Source organism: Myodes glareolus, chromosome 13 (genome assembly GCF_982192425.1).
Source record: "Myodes glareolus chromosome 13, mMyoGla1.1, whole genome shotgun sequence".
Lineage (NCBI taxonomy): Eukaryota > Metazoa > Chordata > Mammalia > Rodentia > Cricetidae > Myodes > Myodes glareolus.
The window spans coordinates 951,157-968,909 of record NC_142038.1 but is presented as its reverse complement, the minus strand read 5'-3'; the positions used below and the strand labels follow the sequence as shown (position 1 = coordinate 968,909).

At 37.2% G+C, this 17,753-nt stretch overlaps 1 protein-coding gene across 2 annotated transcripts in view; it reads left to right on the top strand.

The window, feature by feature from the left end:
* Positions 1 to 17,753, top strand: part of Rttn (rotatin) — a 158,416-nt gene that overhangs the window by 32,205 nt on the left and 108,458 nt on the right. For both annotated transcript variants that reach the window (XR_014996872.2, XM_048419139.3), the window contains exons 12-18: positions 3,693 to 3,905; positions 5,331 to 5,443; positions 6,732 to 6,858; positions 8,379 to 8,504; positions 8,960 to 9,076; positions 10,556 to 10,692; positions 15,324 to 15,495. Coding sequence is in view for 1 of the 2 variants with exons in the window: in XM_048419139.3 (XP_048275096.3) it covers positions 3,693 to 3,905; positions 5,331 to 5,443; positions 6,732 to 6,858; positions 8,379 to 8,504; positions 8,960 to 9,076; positions 10,556 to 10,692; positions 15,324 to 15,495 (1,005 nt within the window). In the remaining variant the exon portion in view is untranslated. The remainder of the gene's footprint in view (positions 1 to 3,692; positions 3,906 to 5,330; positions 5,444 to 6,731; positions 6,859 to 8,378; positions 8,505 to 8,959; positions 9,077 to 10,555; positions 10,693 to 15,323; positions 15,496 to 17,753) is intronic.

The window sequence follows — 17,753 nt, the reverse complement described above, 5'->3', positions numbered from 1 at the left end:
ATAGTTTAGTTTCCTCGAAGTCAAGGGATATTTCCAGAAAAATGTATTACCACAGAATGCATAGGAAGAATTATGGCAACTAGAGAGCTACTTCCTGTGTCTTTTCAGTGTCCTTAGTTAGTAACCATTTTTAGTTTTGTTCCTAGAAATTCTTAATACACATAATATACTTCTGGGTCATTTTGTAAAAATAAAATTTTACATTTAAAACATGCATTTTGTTTTGTGAAAAATTAAAATGTAGAATCCTAGTAGAGACCTTGGCCCTCATTAGCTATATAGTTGTGATTCTTAAAGCCATCCACTTGTTTAAACTCCTCAGATTAATGTTTCCAGACAAGACCTATCAATTACCTGAACTGCATACATGTGCATGTATAGATTGTGTGTGCATGTACAGTGTGTGTATAATATTCCCAGTGTTCTTTTGTTTTTTGTTTTTGTTGAACATAGATATTTTTCATTGTTTTCTCTTTGTTTTTCTGAAGATAAATCAGTGTCTATAATTTTTGATAGTACATTTGTGTTTTTAACTTACAGCTTCACTAGATCAGTTTTAGACACTGCAGGAAATTGTAGTGAATGTATTTATAGGTTACTTACTTATATTTCTTTAATTAACTACTTTAAAATGGCATCTAAACAGAAATCCTCTTCCATTACTCCTCATGTCTCCATTGTATATAAATGTGAAGTTTTGCTGCCCTCTGCCTGTGAGGAGTCACCAACAACTGCAGGAGAATTTGGGCCCTGAAAATTGTCATGTTCACAGAGGTTTTCTTTTGAAATTGATATGTTTTGATTGTAAATAACTTTTAAGAGTATTCTTATGTGGTTAAAATGCTGGTTATCTTGTGAAAACTATTTTAGTTGTGTGTGTGTGTAGGGCAGGGCTTGTCTGGAAATACTAGCCCTGAATCAGAAGATGCAGAAACCATGTATATTCTAGGAATATTCTTGTATTCTTTCTCAGCTTGCAAACAGAAGTACAAGCAGAGAACTTCATACCTCATGTCCTCTGGCTGTTTAGGGATGTGTGTACAGTGTCGTGATTGATGCTGCTGATTGAATGATGCAGAGCAGTACACTTTGAAGTATAATGTACAAACAGATCTCCTTGAGGTCTTGTTATTTCTGTCTTCCATATTCTAATTATATGATCTTTAAATATGATATACTTGTTTATGTTTCCAAGCAAGGCATACACAATATCATATGGTTTATATTATCAATATCTTAGAGAGCTCTGGTGTTCCATTTTGATACCTTCACTTGTATAGTGGTATCTCTTAACTCCTCACCTGAGACATAATTCTTTGCTTCTTACGTGTTTTCTTCTTATAGACTTTGTTATTTCAATAAGTAGTATCTTCATTTTTCATTTGTTAATTCTTAGGCAAAAGTTCCAGCCCTTAAGTAACATTTCTCCAATATGAAGTACCTGAGTGGAATCCAATGTCCTGTTTGATATATATTATTGCAGTAAACTCTTCATTGGGTTCTCTATTTTTGCCTTTCTGTTTTACCATGTATTCTTTGCAAACTAGTCTCAATACTTGCTTGCATCCTGTCAACGGCTTCCATCTGTGAGCAAGTCCTTAAGAAAAATCAAAGCCTTAATTGATATGGTGCATCTTTCCGTTTCTCCACCTCTCAGAATTATCTATAATGGCCTACTTGGAGCTTGTTTACTTACTATTCCCTTTACTGTGACTGCTTTACACCAGATGCCTATATTTTCTGACTTTCTGGGTTCTTTATTTTGCATCTGGGAAGAGGGAGCCTTAGTTGAAGAATTGCCTCCATCAGATTGACCCAATTGAGGGGCATTTTCTTGGTTGATGATTGTTGTGGGAGAGCCTGGTCTGAAGTAGACCATGCCATCTTAGGGCAAGTGGTTCTGGAGTCATAGAAAACTAAGCAAGCCAGTAAACTGTATTTCTCTGTGGGTTCTGCTTCAGTTCCTGCCTTCATGTTCTTGGTTTGAGTTCCTGCCTGGGTTTTCTTTGGGGATGGTTTGTAACTCATAAGATAAATAAAATAAACCCTTTCCTCTCTAAATTGGATTTGGTCATGATGTTTATCACAGCAGTAGAAAGCACACTAGGGCACTCTGATGTCTCCTTACAGAGATGTTATACTGCTTCAAAGTATTAGCACTTCCCTTATCCATTCCATATCACTTTTCTCCATCTTTCCCATTCTGGTTTAAAAACTTTTATTAGTATTCCTAGCTACATCTGACATATGAATTCTTTGTTTACTCTGCCTTCTTCAGTGGAATGTCAGCTTCCAAAGTGTAGAGATTTTGTTTTGCTTCTGCTGTGTTCTCAGGATCTGGTACAATGCCCACCATACAGAGGAACAGGGGTGGCTCAGTTAGTATATGTTGAGTGGATTGTAGGTGAGCAGGTATGTGGTTTTTCTCTCTTTTTCAATAGTAGAGTTACTCACGACTTTCTAATAGCTGCTTTCTGACTCATCTAAGCTTTTCAGTGGTTTTCACCTAAAATTTGGTTTCATCTTTTGATCTTCATTTTCTGTTTGTCAACTCTTCAGGGCATTGTTGCTTAATTGGTGAAGCATTTATTTAAATTGTTATATTGGGGTAAAAACCTGATAAAGAAATCAGCAGAGGTACCCCCAGCTGTCCCTCTCCATGCTTCTCAGATGGAAAAGGCCTGCGAATCATTCTAAGTTTCTCTATACTGTACTCTTTACTGTGCCTCTCTGTTGTATCATATACTGGGTCCTCCAAAATCTCTATGGCTAATTCTGGTCAGCTAGTCTTTAACTTTGCCCCTAATTCATTCAGACTGAGACTGCAAATTTTACTAACAATGTCAGTTTGTCACGGTATGATCAAATATCCCACAACAAATTGATCCAGCTCTTAATATTTGACTTTGAGGGAGATGATGATTATTGTTAAAGTGGGATATCCATAATATAAATCATTGTTAAACCCAGTAATAACGACAATATTTCAGCCATACTACTGAGCCTGTTGAACGATTTTTCTTTAACTTTTACTTAACTACATTTCACTTCTTTAGCTAATACTAAGAATCTTACCACAAAACTAGAATCATTAAAAATCAGTTCTAGTTTTAAATCCATTGATTTTTGGTTATAAAATATATCCTACTATAAAGAAGTACAGTAGGCTTGTCTTCTGTAAGTTTTCTGGCACTGTTTGAAATATTATGTTGAAATTTCTCTCAAAAGAGCACAATTCAACTTTTGCTCAGATAAATCAGGATGCACTTGAACTAGTGTTGTGCTGTTTCACGTGTCTAGTGAGCCCTGCACTACACACTTGCTTACGTCAGAGGAAATGTGTTTGTTCCCAGGAGCATCTTGCCTTCTTGCTTTGCTTCATCGCGGAGGGGTAAACAAGGGCAGCCCCTAGAGGAAGAGTGATTCTGGGTGTTGCTCCAGGAGGAGGAATCTCCTGGCCTGGAACAAAGAGTCCATATTTGGAATTCAAACATTTTGAGCAGAGAGAAATTGCATTGAATAAAACATAGAAGTAGATGATATGTTGGGAAATACAATTTTCTCTTGAAAGAACATAAATTTTTGGTAGAGAATGAGAAAGATAGACTGAACTAACTTTGTGTTTTACAGTATGTTTCTAAAAAAGTATTTTAGAAAATATTTAACTTTTTGTTTTTCTTCTTAAAATCAAGGCGAATGAGTTTTTGCCAGAGCCCATGTCAGCAGCATTATTCCTTGTGTCTTTGGACATGCCTATTTCTTTGGAATATCCAGAGATTCATGACGCTGTTGTATCGTATTTGGAACAGCTGGATTCTGAAAACTACAGTATTTATAAACGAACTGCAGAGGCTGTTTATTCAATTGAATGTACCTGCAACTTCCTATCTGATGTGGGGAAAGAGGTAAAATATTTTGCAAGTATCTCCTACATCTTCATGGTGAAGTGTTGAGAAAATCTAACCTACACTGCTCCAACTGATAGACATACAACCAATAAATTTCTAGGAGTGTGATACATTTTTATTGAATGGGTCTGTAGTCTGATTAAAATAAGGATATAATTTCCATAAAAGCAACACAGTAACTGTAGTGTACTGAAGAGTGTGTAGTCATAGAATTAGCAGTTTCAGAAAGCTATAACTCTGCCTTATTTTGTGGGAAGTGAGTGATGACCTGTTTAGTCCATATTATGATAGCCATGTTAATGCATGCTTATAGACTTGTAGATAAAATTTTGTTTTAATTTTTTATGTCTGTTACTACATGGTTTCATGAAGAAGCTGATTTTTTTTTCTGTTAATTGTAGTCTTGATATTATTTGTAAGATAGTGGGTGTCTTGAGGTATAGTATCGAAGAAGTAATTATTACCACTTATCTCATTTAAAAATATTATTGAGCATAACATATTATATTGAAAGATTAGTGGATCCTAGAGATGACATTGCTTCGATAGAGATATGTGAAGCATCTGAAAATTCCAAAATAGGTCCTGCCCACAATTCTTACTCCTTTTGGAGTATCTCTGAACCTCTTTGTTATAATTTTCTTTTATTTATTCATTATGATGTTTTTCCTTAGTTTTGCCATATTCTCTTATCACCTTCCAGACCTCATTCTTGTTAGGTAAGGACTTTGCTACTGAAACTCAATTATACCTCCAGCCCTTTTTGTTTACTTTTCTGTTTGTTTTTGTAAATTGATGGGATTGTCCTTGAGTTCATTTTGTAGTCCTGGCAGGCCTTACACTTGGCCTACTAAGTTTCTCGGATGAAGGCCCAAGCTATCTGTCCTGGTTCATTTTCTGTTTTCTGTCACTTCTTAATGCTTCTAACTTTCTGTTTCTTTCTTTACAGTTTTTTTTTTTTTTTTTTTTTTGTAGCTTTTTAGCCTGTCCTGGAACTAGCTCTTGTAGACCAGGCTGTCCTCGAACTCACTGAGATCTGCCTGCCTCTAATCACATCTTTAAGTAGATATTTGTTTGGCATTCTGCAGTCTTTTGGTTGTGCACCTATAGATGCTTTTGCTGTTTCCAGAACTTGTCAGGATGGTAGAGAGGGATGGTAATAACATACACCAGTATTTTAGTCAAAGAGTCACAAATGAGCAGAGGATACCCAAATAGTGAGTGGTCTCAGGTGGTATTTCACTGTGCTTCCCCTACAAATTGCCTTCTAAGTTGCTATTTGTAGATTGATTCAGAAGGTGTACTTAAAGAAGCATGAACAGGGTCTCCGAATGGTTTAATTTCTTGAAGGTACTTAGTTAACTAAGAATTTTTGTTGTATATGAATTTCATATATCTTATCCCATTTCTCATTTATTACAGGAAGAAAAGAATCTCCTAGAATTAATGGAGCTGGCGGACCAAGCCTTGCGTAGCTTTTCCTACCATCAGCACTCCCCACTAATAAAAGAAATCATCTGCATTTGTTCAAAGATGTAATATTTCCTTTGTTAAATGTGACAGTATAGACCTCTGTTTGTGTGTATGTATGCATGTATGCACATGTGTCTATGTACGTGTGTGGGCATTAACATGAATATGCCAACTTAGGAATAATATGCATGAAAATGTTATATAAACTTAAGAATTATATAAATTAAAATGACCTTCCATGTTTTGTATTTTAGTTAGATTGTTTCATGGGTTTCACTATTTAATTGTATTAGCTTATTAAATTGTATAGCTGCATTGACTAGTTAACTGTTTTTTTCAGGCATTAACTTTGATAGTGTCATGCCTATGATGAAAATGAGTAGGTTTTGCATTTGCATGCACTGTAGCCATCCCTGTCAACTACTCACACAGTTATCAGTTTAGGTAGTTAGAGGAGCTGGCCACATTTACAGACTAGTGCTCAGGATACAGAGGCAGGAGATTCACTTGGAGTTCAGAGTCAGTGTGCACTCTATAGTGAACTCAATCTCAAAAAATAAGTCAAGACAGAAACAATTCCCCAAGTTTAAGATTTCTTTGTATACACTTTATTGAATTACTAATTTTATAAAACTTAGGGATTTTTATAAAGCATCATGCATTGGTTAATTTATTTTGAGGACACTGAAACAGATTCCTATAATACATTCCGCAATATGATGAATATCAGTTTACTTTGAGTTTTAATTAAGTTTTTATTAATGTGGATAATATGAGTGTACATGTCATGACATATGTGTGGAGGTAGGAGGACAACGTTGGGAATTGATTCTCTTCTTCCACTGTAGGATCTGGGAACTGAACTCAGATCATCAGGTTTCCGTAACAAGCACCTCTACCATTTAAGCTATTTTATTGGCTCAAGTCCAAAAGTTTTTTTTTTTAATTGTTGTTTTTGTTTTTTGTGTGTGTGTGTGTTGTTAAAATTTTGTTCTTTTTGTTAAGGTCTAATTGTGTAGACTTGACTACCCTGCAGCTTTCTATGTTGGCCAGGGTGACCTGAAACTTAGTGATCTATCTTTGTCGCCTGAGTGTTGGACTTGAAGGCTTGTATCACTAGGCCTGGCTGCAAGTGTGGTTTTAAGGATGTTTTCTTTTTGTTTCTCTCTCTACTCCTCAAGAGAGAGTATGTTTTGCCTGGTAAGTTCATGCCAATCTAGGTAATTAAGGGAAGATCACACTCAAAAGAACTGGAGTAGGAGGGGATCTTTCCAACATGCTGTGTAATCCTTCCCTTAGTAACTTGCTGGCCTCAGATATTTTGACTCTTTTTTTTTTTTTTTTCCCAAGCTGGAAATCTGCACAGGCCAGTCCATTACTGCAGGGGGAGAGTCAGAAGGTGTTTCTCCATATGCTGGCTCACCCATGGCCACAGGTGAAGGTGGAGGCTTATCAGTGCTGTCTGGAGATTGTGAAGGTGGGATTTTTCTATTGCCTGTTTTTAAAACTAATTTGTTAATATGAGAACTAAGAATGGATTCTCATACTGTGCCTCTAGAATGAATTTTCCCAAGCTTTTGTGTTAGCCCTAAGAACTGTATTCCATTAGTAGATGGTAGTCATAAGTCTGCTTTGGGAAGGTTGCACTGTTAAATTTCCTTTGGCTTCTTAGTCCTTTTGAACACCTTTATTAAATCTAACAATGTCTGTAAGTCTGTTTGGGTGTTGCCATTCTTACTCCTAGTACCACAGCTATCCAGACATGTCTTTCTCTCCCCTTCTGCACCATCGGCACAGCTGCTCTTGGTGCTGGTGTATACTTTTTACCCATGTATTTAGAATATATATTTCCTTTATGTGCATGTCTTTATAAATAAAGTGTACTACTGTTTGTTTTGTACATCGGAAGTATAGTTTCATACTATACATGTTATTGCCAAGGATTTGAGATCTACTTAGGTAATTCATCTTTATTGTTGTAAGTTTGGGTTTGTTTCCTTTTACTTAGTGGTGAGTATTTAGGTCGAATCTCCTTTTTACTGAACCAAGGTTTCTAATCCTGAGTGCTGGGATGTCTACCCCATGGTGCTCAGATGGCACTATGCCCTTCTGAGATGACTTTTAAAAGCTATAATCTTGGTAGCATCATCTGGTCATAGGAGGCCTATAGAAAGAATTATTATATTTATGATAGAATAAGCAGAAGCTCATTCATTAATAAGTTGAAGCTGAAGTGTGTGTCTTGAGGATGTGACATCTATTTTTAAACTTTAGAGCTGAAGCCTTAACTCTGTAAAGTTTAGAGGATTTTTTTATGTGGCATTAAGTTGGGGAGAGGCAGGGAGGGGAGCAGAGAAAAATGTAGAGCTCAATAAAAATCAATTAAAAAACAAAATAATGTATGTGCATATAAATATGTGACATCACGTGTATATATTTTGACCTGTGTATTATTAGTAGTTATAAAGATGAGTAATTTCCAGTATGAAAGGAATTGAGTTTAAGTTTGTGGCTCATTATTGCATGTGCTTCCACCTCTTGTATTTACATTCTATTAGTAGTTTTGATCACTTCTCTCTCACATAACATTATATAAAACATTTCCTGTTACTTTCGTATGTTTCATAGATTTACTCTCCAATACTTTTTATTTCTTCTTTTTTTTAAATTTAAATTTTATTTTTCTTTCTCAAGCTTTAGTAAATCACGCCACAAATCAGAAACATCAGGTTAAGGTTTTAGAATTCTGTCATGTCTTTAATATTTGTTGACTTTTAGGGGTTATGGTTGTTTGGTTATTTATGAAGACTTTGCTCATTGGCAGAACATTACACAGCCCATATAGACTTTTACAGCTAGGTAGAAAATCTCATTACCTAGAAGATCTTTCTAATGATGTGAAAACTAAAACTGGAACTAAAGTATAAACAGAACAAAGAGAATTCTTTTAGAAAAATCATAGTCACTAATTTTAAAAAAATTTGTATTATTTTACAGGAATGTTTAGGTGTCCATAATGTCACTAAACCTGTATCTTCACTTTGTAGTGGAATTCATTTTCTGCTTCATCCAAAAGTTCTATATGAAATCTCTGCATTTGGTATTCAAGAACCCAGAAATGAGGTATGAGGTCTTAAAAATATGTATAAAAGTTTACTAAGTCAAACACATACTCTAATAAAATTGGACAGTCTCATGAGAAGCTACAAGCAAATGTGTACTTGATATATTAGTTAAGTTCTGATATTATTTACATAAAAAGAAATGTTAAGGGGAATGAATAAATCAAAATACAGAATGCTCTGGATCTCCTAGAATCAGATCAACATTTTACTTAGATTTCCTCTTACATATAAGGAACTACAGAATAGTTGTTATTTCAGACTTCTTTGATAAGAGTTAAAAAGCAGAAACTTACGGGAGAAAACTCATTAATATCAGAATATAGACGACATATGGAGAGAGGGACATTTGAAGAAAGAGAAGTTAGTTTTGTGCCTTTTCAAGTTTTATTAAACATGGCAGGTCTGTGAGAGGACGGAGTGGGACTTCTCATAGCCTGGCTGTCTGTTGTGTAGGTGAATGCTGCTGCCAAGGCCATTCTGCTGTACCTGCTTCAGGGACGATTAATGATGACAACGCTGACCTGGAATAAGTTTATTGAGTCTCTCTGTCCTGTCATTCCAGTGCTACAGGTACTCTGTACAGTTCATTTTTTTATGATTCCATTTGTCTTTGGCTGGTGGTCAGTGATTTAAAAGAATGCAAATAGCAGAACTGTCACATTGTGACAAAAAAGAAGTGGAGCCTTGGCGGTATTGGGGATAGGTGAGCAGGAAGTGGGCAGCTGTCTTGTTTCTGGCAAAAGGTTAAACAAGGATAGCTAATTTGCCCATATATACTTTACAGATCTGGGTGGGAGGTCAAAAAGTATTGACTGTGGAAAATGGAACTCACCCGTTTATAAAGGCTTTGAGTCAAAGTCAGCAGTCCTTGTTAACAGACATTGCATAATTAGCTTGCCTCATGCGTTCTATTTGTGCATGTATTTAATTAAAGTGGTTCATTGATTAATGAGCTCCTAGGCACAAAACTTTCTTAAGCAGCTCTTCTGGGCATTGGACGAATAAGGACAGTTTAGGTCCCTACCTCCCTTGGATGGAAAGGTAGAGCCAGGACCCACAAACTTAATTGCTGTGGTCCTGCCGCTGGGACATCAACATGAAGAAATGAAGTAGTATCCGGCCACCAAATGAGTTTCACACAAGTGGCCGGCCCTGAATAAGTCAAGCCGTTTTTATTTATACTTTTAAAACAAGCGTGTTTCTCCATACTAACAAACTTTTTCCCACCTTCCATTGTTAGCGTCTGGCAAAACAAATATGTCAAATATGTTTTTTTTTTTCACAATTTTTACATCAAAACATCTTTAAACCAAAAGCAGGTATATCCTGTCTTTACAAGACTAAAAGGTGATTAGCATAGGCATACATTTTCAAGAGCAATAGTCTTATTTAAAGCATATTTACAGAAATATGGGTGATTTGACATAAACTGCTTGCATACAGTTAACTTTTAACTGCCCATTGACTTTTATTGCCTCTGATCCTGTCAGCACTGAATTAGAACAGTTCCCAGGACCCAGAATGACAGCTGGCATTTCTAAAAAAGCATCAGTTCCCAAAGAATTTTAGGGGAAAATATTTTAGAAAAACATGTAGAAGAAATGGTTGTAATTCACTGGGACTAGGCTACAGTTTCCTATGGACAATGGTTATCTGTTTCCAATGGACACATAGGTTTTAGTCCTCAAAACTCACTGGTTCAGTTTCCCACAGGAAATTTCTATAGCACTCCTGCTTCAGTCTGTTTGGAGTGGCTAAAGATCTGTTAAGTGTCTTGAGTATGGAGGTGCTACTGCTAGGATCTGGGAAAACAGAAATATGAGCATATTTTACTTAATGTGTACTTTAAAAATTATTTTGCTTTAATTTAGTTTTATTTCAGCTCCTTATCTCACATAGGTTATTTTGAAAAGAGATTCTGTTATTCAATTGACTTGAGGGAGACTGATGAATTGGATGGCATGCTTATATAATTACTATTATTTTCATATTGAAAGCTTAATATGTATAAAACTGAATAATAATTTCTCTTTAACAAACAATTCTTAGGGTTATGCTGATCCAGAAGATCCTTTAGGCAACTGCATTCTCCTTCTAAGCAAAGTGAGCTCTGAGACGGAAGGCGTTCTCCCTTGCACTACCCGGCTGAAGTCCATGCTGCGGCTTTTGCTAGTGAAAAAGCCTTTGTGAGTACAGTGTAACCTTTGGAATAAAAAAGACTAATGAAGGCATTTTGGGAAGTATAGTAATTATATGAATCTGAAATGGTGTATAGTTAACAGTGGGGATATTTCCTCTCTTTGAGAAGAGGGAAAAGTTTAAAGTCAAGGAGTAATGAAGAGTATTCAAAAGGCCAGGAGGAATAGTTTTCTTAATTCTATTTATTTAGTTAGTTTAAAGATTTTATTTATTCCTTGTTTATTTTATATGTATGAATGTTTTGCCTGCATATATTTCTGTGCACCACTTGTGTCTTGTGTTTGTAGAGGGCAGAAAAGATCACCCTATCACTTAGTACTGGAATTAGAATGGTTGTGAGCCACCTTGTAGGTGGTGGGAATTGTACCCCAGTATTCTGCAAGAACAGCAGGTACTTTTAACCTGCTGAGCCATTTCTCTTGCCCAAGCAATCTTTAGAAATTGTTTTTAGCCAGGTTGTGGTGGCACACATTTTTAATTCCAGCACTTGGGAGGAAGAGGCAGGCAGATCTCGGTGAGTTCGAGGCCAACCTGATCCACAAGATCTAGTTCCAGGACAGGTGTCAAAGCTACAGAGAAACCCTGTCTTGAAAAACCAAAAAAAAGAAAATTTATTTTAATTGTGTGTGTGTTTGTGTGTATGTGCGCGCACACATGCGCGCGCCCATAGAGGCCAGGGGCACTGGATCCTTTTGTAGCTGGAGTTAAAGGCATTTGTGAGCTGCCTGACTTGGGTTCTGGAATCAGACTGTGTCCTTTGGACTAGCAGCATGTGCTCTTAACTCCTGAGACATCTGTCCAACACTGTTTTGAGAACAGATAATTTTGTTTCCCCTGATGATAAAGTAGTTTGTGGAAATAAGTTGAAGCACTAAGGGAATACAAGGAAGAAGACCTGTGGATGTCTGTGCAGTGTGATATAGGATGAACAGTGTAGATAATGTCAACATGTTCCACAGGGATTGGTTTCCGTGAGGATTGCCATGGTTCCTGGGAAGCACTGGTATTTATTGTCCTCTCAGGTGCATTGTATTAGTTACTTTTCTTTTTTATTTTCAGTGATGCTCTGAAAATACCTAACTAAAGAAACTTAAGTGAGGAATGGCTTGTTTTGGCTCCTAGCCCAAGGTTACTGTCTGTTGTCGTGTGGAAGGCACGGCAGCAGGAGCTGAAGCAGCTAACCATGTTGCCTATCTTGTCAGCAAGCAGAGACAGGTGAATGCTGGTGCTTAGCTCATGTTCTTTTTTTGGAGGGAGGCAGTGTTTTTGAGACAGGGTTTCTCTGTAGCTTTGGAGCCTGTCCTGGAACTAGCTCTTTTAGACCAGGCTGACCTTGAACTCACAGAGATCCTCCTGCCTGGGATTAAAGGTGATCGCCCAGCATTGCCCAGCTGCTCCTGATCTTTTTATTCACTCCAGAACCAAAGCTCATGGGATGGTACCATTCACAGTTAGGTGTGGGGGGTTCTTCCTACCTTAGTAACCCTCATGAACAGGTCAGAGATATGTTTCTGTGGTGATTCTAAATCTAGGCAAGCTGACAGTGAGGATTACCAAACATCACAGGGGCCCAAGGTTTCTAGTAAGCAAAGACACTTTCAACATGATCCTTGAACAAGGTCTGAATTCTCTTTAAGTAAGATCAAAGAACACAGTTTAACTTAAATATTTATTTTCTTCATTCTGTACTATACCACCTATAAATTTAATGAAGTTGGAAACCCTGTCTATTGACTAATCTTTATATTCTTACAGAGTATGTAAGTATAGTTGATATAAGTAGATAAATATTAGAATAATTGAATTCTGGCAGCCAATTCTAAACCTAAAATCATGCCAAGTTTATATACTAGAAAGGCACACAAAAATGTGTTTTATATTTCTTATCTCTAACCTTGTTATTAGTCTTTGAAACTTTTTTTAAATTCCTGCATTTTCATAGATATCATTGCCTTAGAGGAAAGGGACAAGCAGCAGCGTTAAGCAATGTCTAACCTATTTTTTTTCTCTTCTTAGTTACTTTTCTATCAATATGGCAAGACACAAAGACTAAGACAACTTATAAAAGAAATCACTTAATTTGGGACTTACTTTTCCAGAGGGTTAGATCCTATGGCCATTTTGGTAGGGAGCTTGGCAGCAGACAGGCAGTCATGGTCCTGGATAAGTAGATGAGAGCTTCTAATTGGTCTACAACTATGAGGCAGAGTGGGGTGTGGGAGAGGGAGAGAGAGTGGGCTCTTTGTGAATGGCACTGGAAATTGGATGGGTTTTTGAATTCTCAAAACCTACTCCCATTGAAACATCTCCTCTAACAAGGGTACACCTAATCTTGTCCAAACAGGTCCAACAAATACAGACTAAACATTCACGAGCATATGGAGACCCATTCTCATTCAAACCACCACATTCTACTCCCTGGACCCTATATTCTTGTAACCATATCAAAATGCAAAACTCATTTAGTTCAACTTCAAAAGCCCCATAGTCTTTCAATTTCAATACTGTTTAAAAGTCCAAAGTCTCATCTGAGACTCAAGGTAATCTCTTAATTGTAACCCCTGAAAAAGCAACAAGCAGATTACATACTTTCAAATACAATGACAAAGAATATACATTACTATTCTAAAAGGGAGGAAATGGGACGTAGTGAGGAATACTAAACTAAATTAACACTTAAACCCAGCAGCGCAAACTCCAAGTCCTGAAGCTGTATATCCTATGTTAAAGGGTTTAGATGGCTTCCAGTTCTGTTGACTGCATCTTGTATTTCCCTCATGTGCTGGATCTGCTTCCTGTTTGGATATATCCTAGGTCGATATCCCATGGGTCTGGCATCTTCACTTTCATAACTTCACACAATGACCTCTCCAGGCCGTCATGTACCTGACTTCAGTGGCTTTCTGCAACCCTTTTCCTCTTGTACCCCCCATGACGCTAAAGCCAGGATCATGTAGTAGAGTCCGCCAAACTGTACTGTCTGCTTGGAATGGAACCTGCCCCCTTTCTTAAATTATATTTACATAAGCTTTGATATGTTGTTGTTCATTAGGAACAGATAATTCTTTAGGTCTGTTCTTAATTTTCAGGACTAGATGGGTGGGATATTGCCCAGATGGCCCCATACCTTTTATTCCATTTAGTATAGGTCTATCCTTTTCTCCTTCAGCATAAGCCTTGGCCCCAACACTAAATCTCCTTGTGCTCTTTTTCTTCTCAAACTGTACATTTTGTCTTTCATTTTGTTCTGTTTGCTTTTTTTTTATATTAGGTACCTGAATAAGAATGATTATTAGTAGCCTAGTAACAGATTGTATTTTAAGCTATCTTGAAATCTCTTCTGCCAATGATATTAGTCTAAAATTTCAATTTGACCTCAGATAGGTTGTTAGGACAAGGACAAAATGCAGCCACATTCTTTGCTAAAATATTATAAGAATAGTCTCTAGCCCAGTTGCTAATATTGTTCTTCTTTGAAACCTCTTGAGCTGAGCCTCTGTTTTCCACATGGTTCTCAGTACTGCTGTCTTCCAGGCTTCTGCTTGAATGTATAGACTGTCAAGCACAGCTTACAGCTTTCAACCACTTTCCTAGTCCAGAGTTCTACATTTCTCCAAATGAAAGCCAAAACTTCAGTATTGTCAGGCCTGTTGCAATAATACCTATTTCTGGTACCAACTTCTATCATAGTTAGTTTTCTATCGTCATGACAAAACACCATGATAAAGGTAACTTATAAAAGCAAAGAAAGCATTTTGGACCTCAGCGTTCCAAAGAGTTAGAGTTTATGACCATTTTGGCAAGGAGCATGGTGGCAGGCAGGCATGACACTGGAGAAGTAGCTGAGAGCTTACATATGATCAGAGAGGGAGATGCAGAGAGAGACAGAGAGAGACAGAGAGAGGAAGGGAAAGAGAGAGACAGAGAGACAGAGAGAGGAAGGGAGAGGAAGAGAGAAGAGAAGAGAAGAGAAAGAAAGAGACAGAGAGAACAAGAGAGAGCAAGCTAACTGGGAATGTTGTAGACTTTTGAAACCTCCCAGCCCACCCTGAAGTGACACATCTCCAGCAAGGCCATACCTCCCAATCCTTCCCAAACATTTCCACCAAATGCAGACCCTGCATTGAAATACAAGACTGACACGCTACATCCTGACCTCCTGCATTCAAATTGGGAGCCATTTTTCTTCAAACCACCATATCTTACAATTTTGTTTTTAGACTAGGTTTCATCACTATGTTGCCTAGCCTACTCTGAAACTCCTGTGTTTAAATGATCCTTCTGTTACATCTTCACATAGTTGGGGCTACAGATCTGACTTGGAGATTAACTAAAGTTGACTGTGTTATTTAGTCTCTGTAGGACTACTTAATTGTTGTTATTAATTATTCTCAGTTTCTGATGTTATTTTATAAAACAAAATTGACTATATGAAGATAGTCTATATGAAAGATTTTTGTAGAAACAGGAAAATATTATTGATGGAAATATATATATATATACACACACACATATATGTAGTTATACTTTATTTTGGTAATTTTATGTATTTATAAGCCTTTTTATAATTATTTACCTAGCACAAAATTCTGATTTAAATACTTTTTTTTTTTTTTAGGGTTCGTTCACTAGCATTAAAGCTTTTAGCATTTCATCTTACCAGTGAAGAAGGAGCTGATATAAAACGCCCATTCATAGATGCCAGAGTTCTCTCCCAAGTTACTAATCTATTTATTGTGAAAAAACCTATTGACCTTAAATTGGATGACAGAAGAGACCTAGTTATTAAGGTAACTATAACTTTTCAGTTTATTACTGTGTGGCAATTTGACACTTTTATACAGCATACATTTTATGTGGTTGTTTTTAAGCTGTTTATGCATAGAAAGGGAGATGGGTAATGTGGGACTTGTTTCTTGTATTCTATATTTGTCTGACCTCTGGATGCATTTGCTTACTAGGCAGCTACTATTTAAGTGTGTTAGTCTCGCCCATTGACAGTAAGACCATTACCACATTTTAAAACCAAATTGAAGCAAGCTTTAATTAAATACTGGTCAGGTTGATTTTCTCTCTGGTTAGGTCCATCTCTGTGTTCCCAGAAAATGGCCACAACTCATATGACTTGCAAAGACTTAAAAAGGCAACCCCACATGACTGCCATATTTTACATCTGGTCCAATTAGGGGCAATTATATATCCTGACGTATTTCCTGCCCCTGTACCTCTCATCCGAATATGATCAAGTATGTCTGGTGCTGGTACAGATGGGTCAAACAAGCTTGCTTAGGGGAGTGAAAACATAAATAGGCTCTAACTTTTAACTTTAGTTCTCACAACTACTGACTGTCTTCCAGAGACGATATACCCTCTTTATCTGAGTGTGTGTGTATGAGAAATGGGCGTTGTTGGTGGGTGTCTGAAAGGCACTACAGCTGAATAGAGTGAGAAGTTTTATGCTGACTTTTTACTTATTTTCCTAATTTTTATTTTATCAATCATCTATCTAACATCTATCTATCTGCTTGTTTATTTACTCATTTATTTATTTGGTTTTTCAAGACAGGGCTTCACTTTAGCTTTGGGGCCTGCCTTGAAATTAGCTCTTATAGACCAGGCTGGCCTTGAACTCACAGAGATTCGCCTACCTGTGCCTCCCCTAGTGCTGGGATTAAACACATGTGCGACCACCACCTGACTCTTTCCTAATATTTAAAAATCTGTGTGCATATGAATACAGCACCCATCTGAAGCCAGAAGAAGGCGTTGGATTCCCTGGAGCTGGAGTTACTGATAGTTTTTAGCCACTTGATGTGGATGCTGGGGACCAAACTCAGATCCTTTGAAAGAGTAGCACACCTTTTAACCTCTGAGTTACTTCTCCAACTCCTGTTTTTTATTTTTTTCAGTTAATTTCTTAAAATATATTTTTATTAGATTTTTTGTGTGCATATTTATGTGCTCAAGGGTATGTCATAGAAGTCAGTTTTTTCCTTCTACCGTATGTATTGCTGGAGATGGACCAAAAGCTTGGCAGCAAGTGCCATTGCCCATTGAAGATCTCACCTGCCCTTATGATGATCAGACAGACCTCACTTACATAAATTATTGGAAATTGCCAACTGGGAAAAAAAAGTTCTTGTAAAAAAATTTTTTTCAACCTCCACATTTCAAGGGAAAAACATGTGTGTGTGTGCGCACACACACACACACACACACACACACACACACACGTGTGCCAAGGCAGTTTCTCCAGTGTTTTACAGTGATTATAAGATTTTTTTAAAAAACTCTTTACTGAATATTTGGCCTTTGGCTCCTTTAGATGACTTCAGAAGGTTAGCACCTGTGGTCCTCCCCCCCCCCCCAACAAGTCAGGATAATTTTGGAAGAGGTTAGGTAGCATAATTAAGAAAGTGCCTCCATAATCTGACATGTAGGTAAATTGGTGGGCATTTTCTTGATTAATGATAGATGTGGGAGGCTCAGCCCATTGTGGGTGGTGCCACCCCAGAGTACTTTGTCTTGAGTTGTATGAAAATACAAGCTGAGAAAGCCACAAAGAACAAGCTATGAGTGTTTCTCTGTGGTTTCTGCTTTGGTTCCTTTCCTGAATTCTCCGCAGTGACAGATTGTGACCTGAAAGTTGTAAGATGAAATAAACCCTTTCCTTCCCAGTTGGTTATGATTAGTGTTTTATTATAGCAGTAGAGAAGCAAACCAATCTATTTAAACCAGCATCTATTTAGCCTACACAACTGAACTAGTTGATAGGGAATTCTGTCATCTGTCCTATGTAACCAGGGCTGTGCCTACACAACTGAACTTATCGGGAACTCTGTCGTCTGTCCTCCTCCTCCTCCTTTTCGTTCCTATGCTTTATAGCTTCCCCTTTTCTGTTTGCATCAGTCTGTCAGTTTTTATTTATATTAGATGAGGTCTTCAGCATAGGTATTAGCAATAAAGGGCCACACTGAGTAGTTAGTACAGTGTTGGCTTTTTTGTTTCTTTGTTTTTGACAACGGCTTTGCTGTGTAGCTCAGGATTG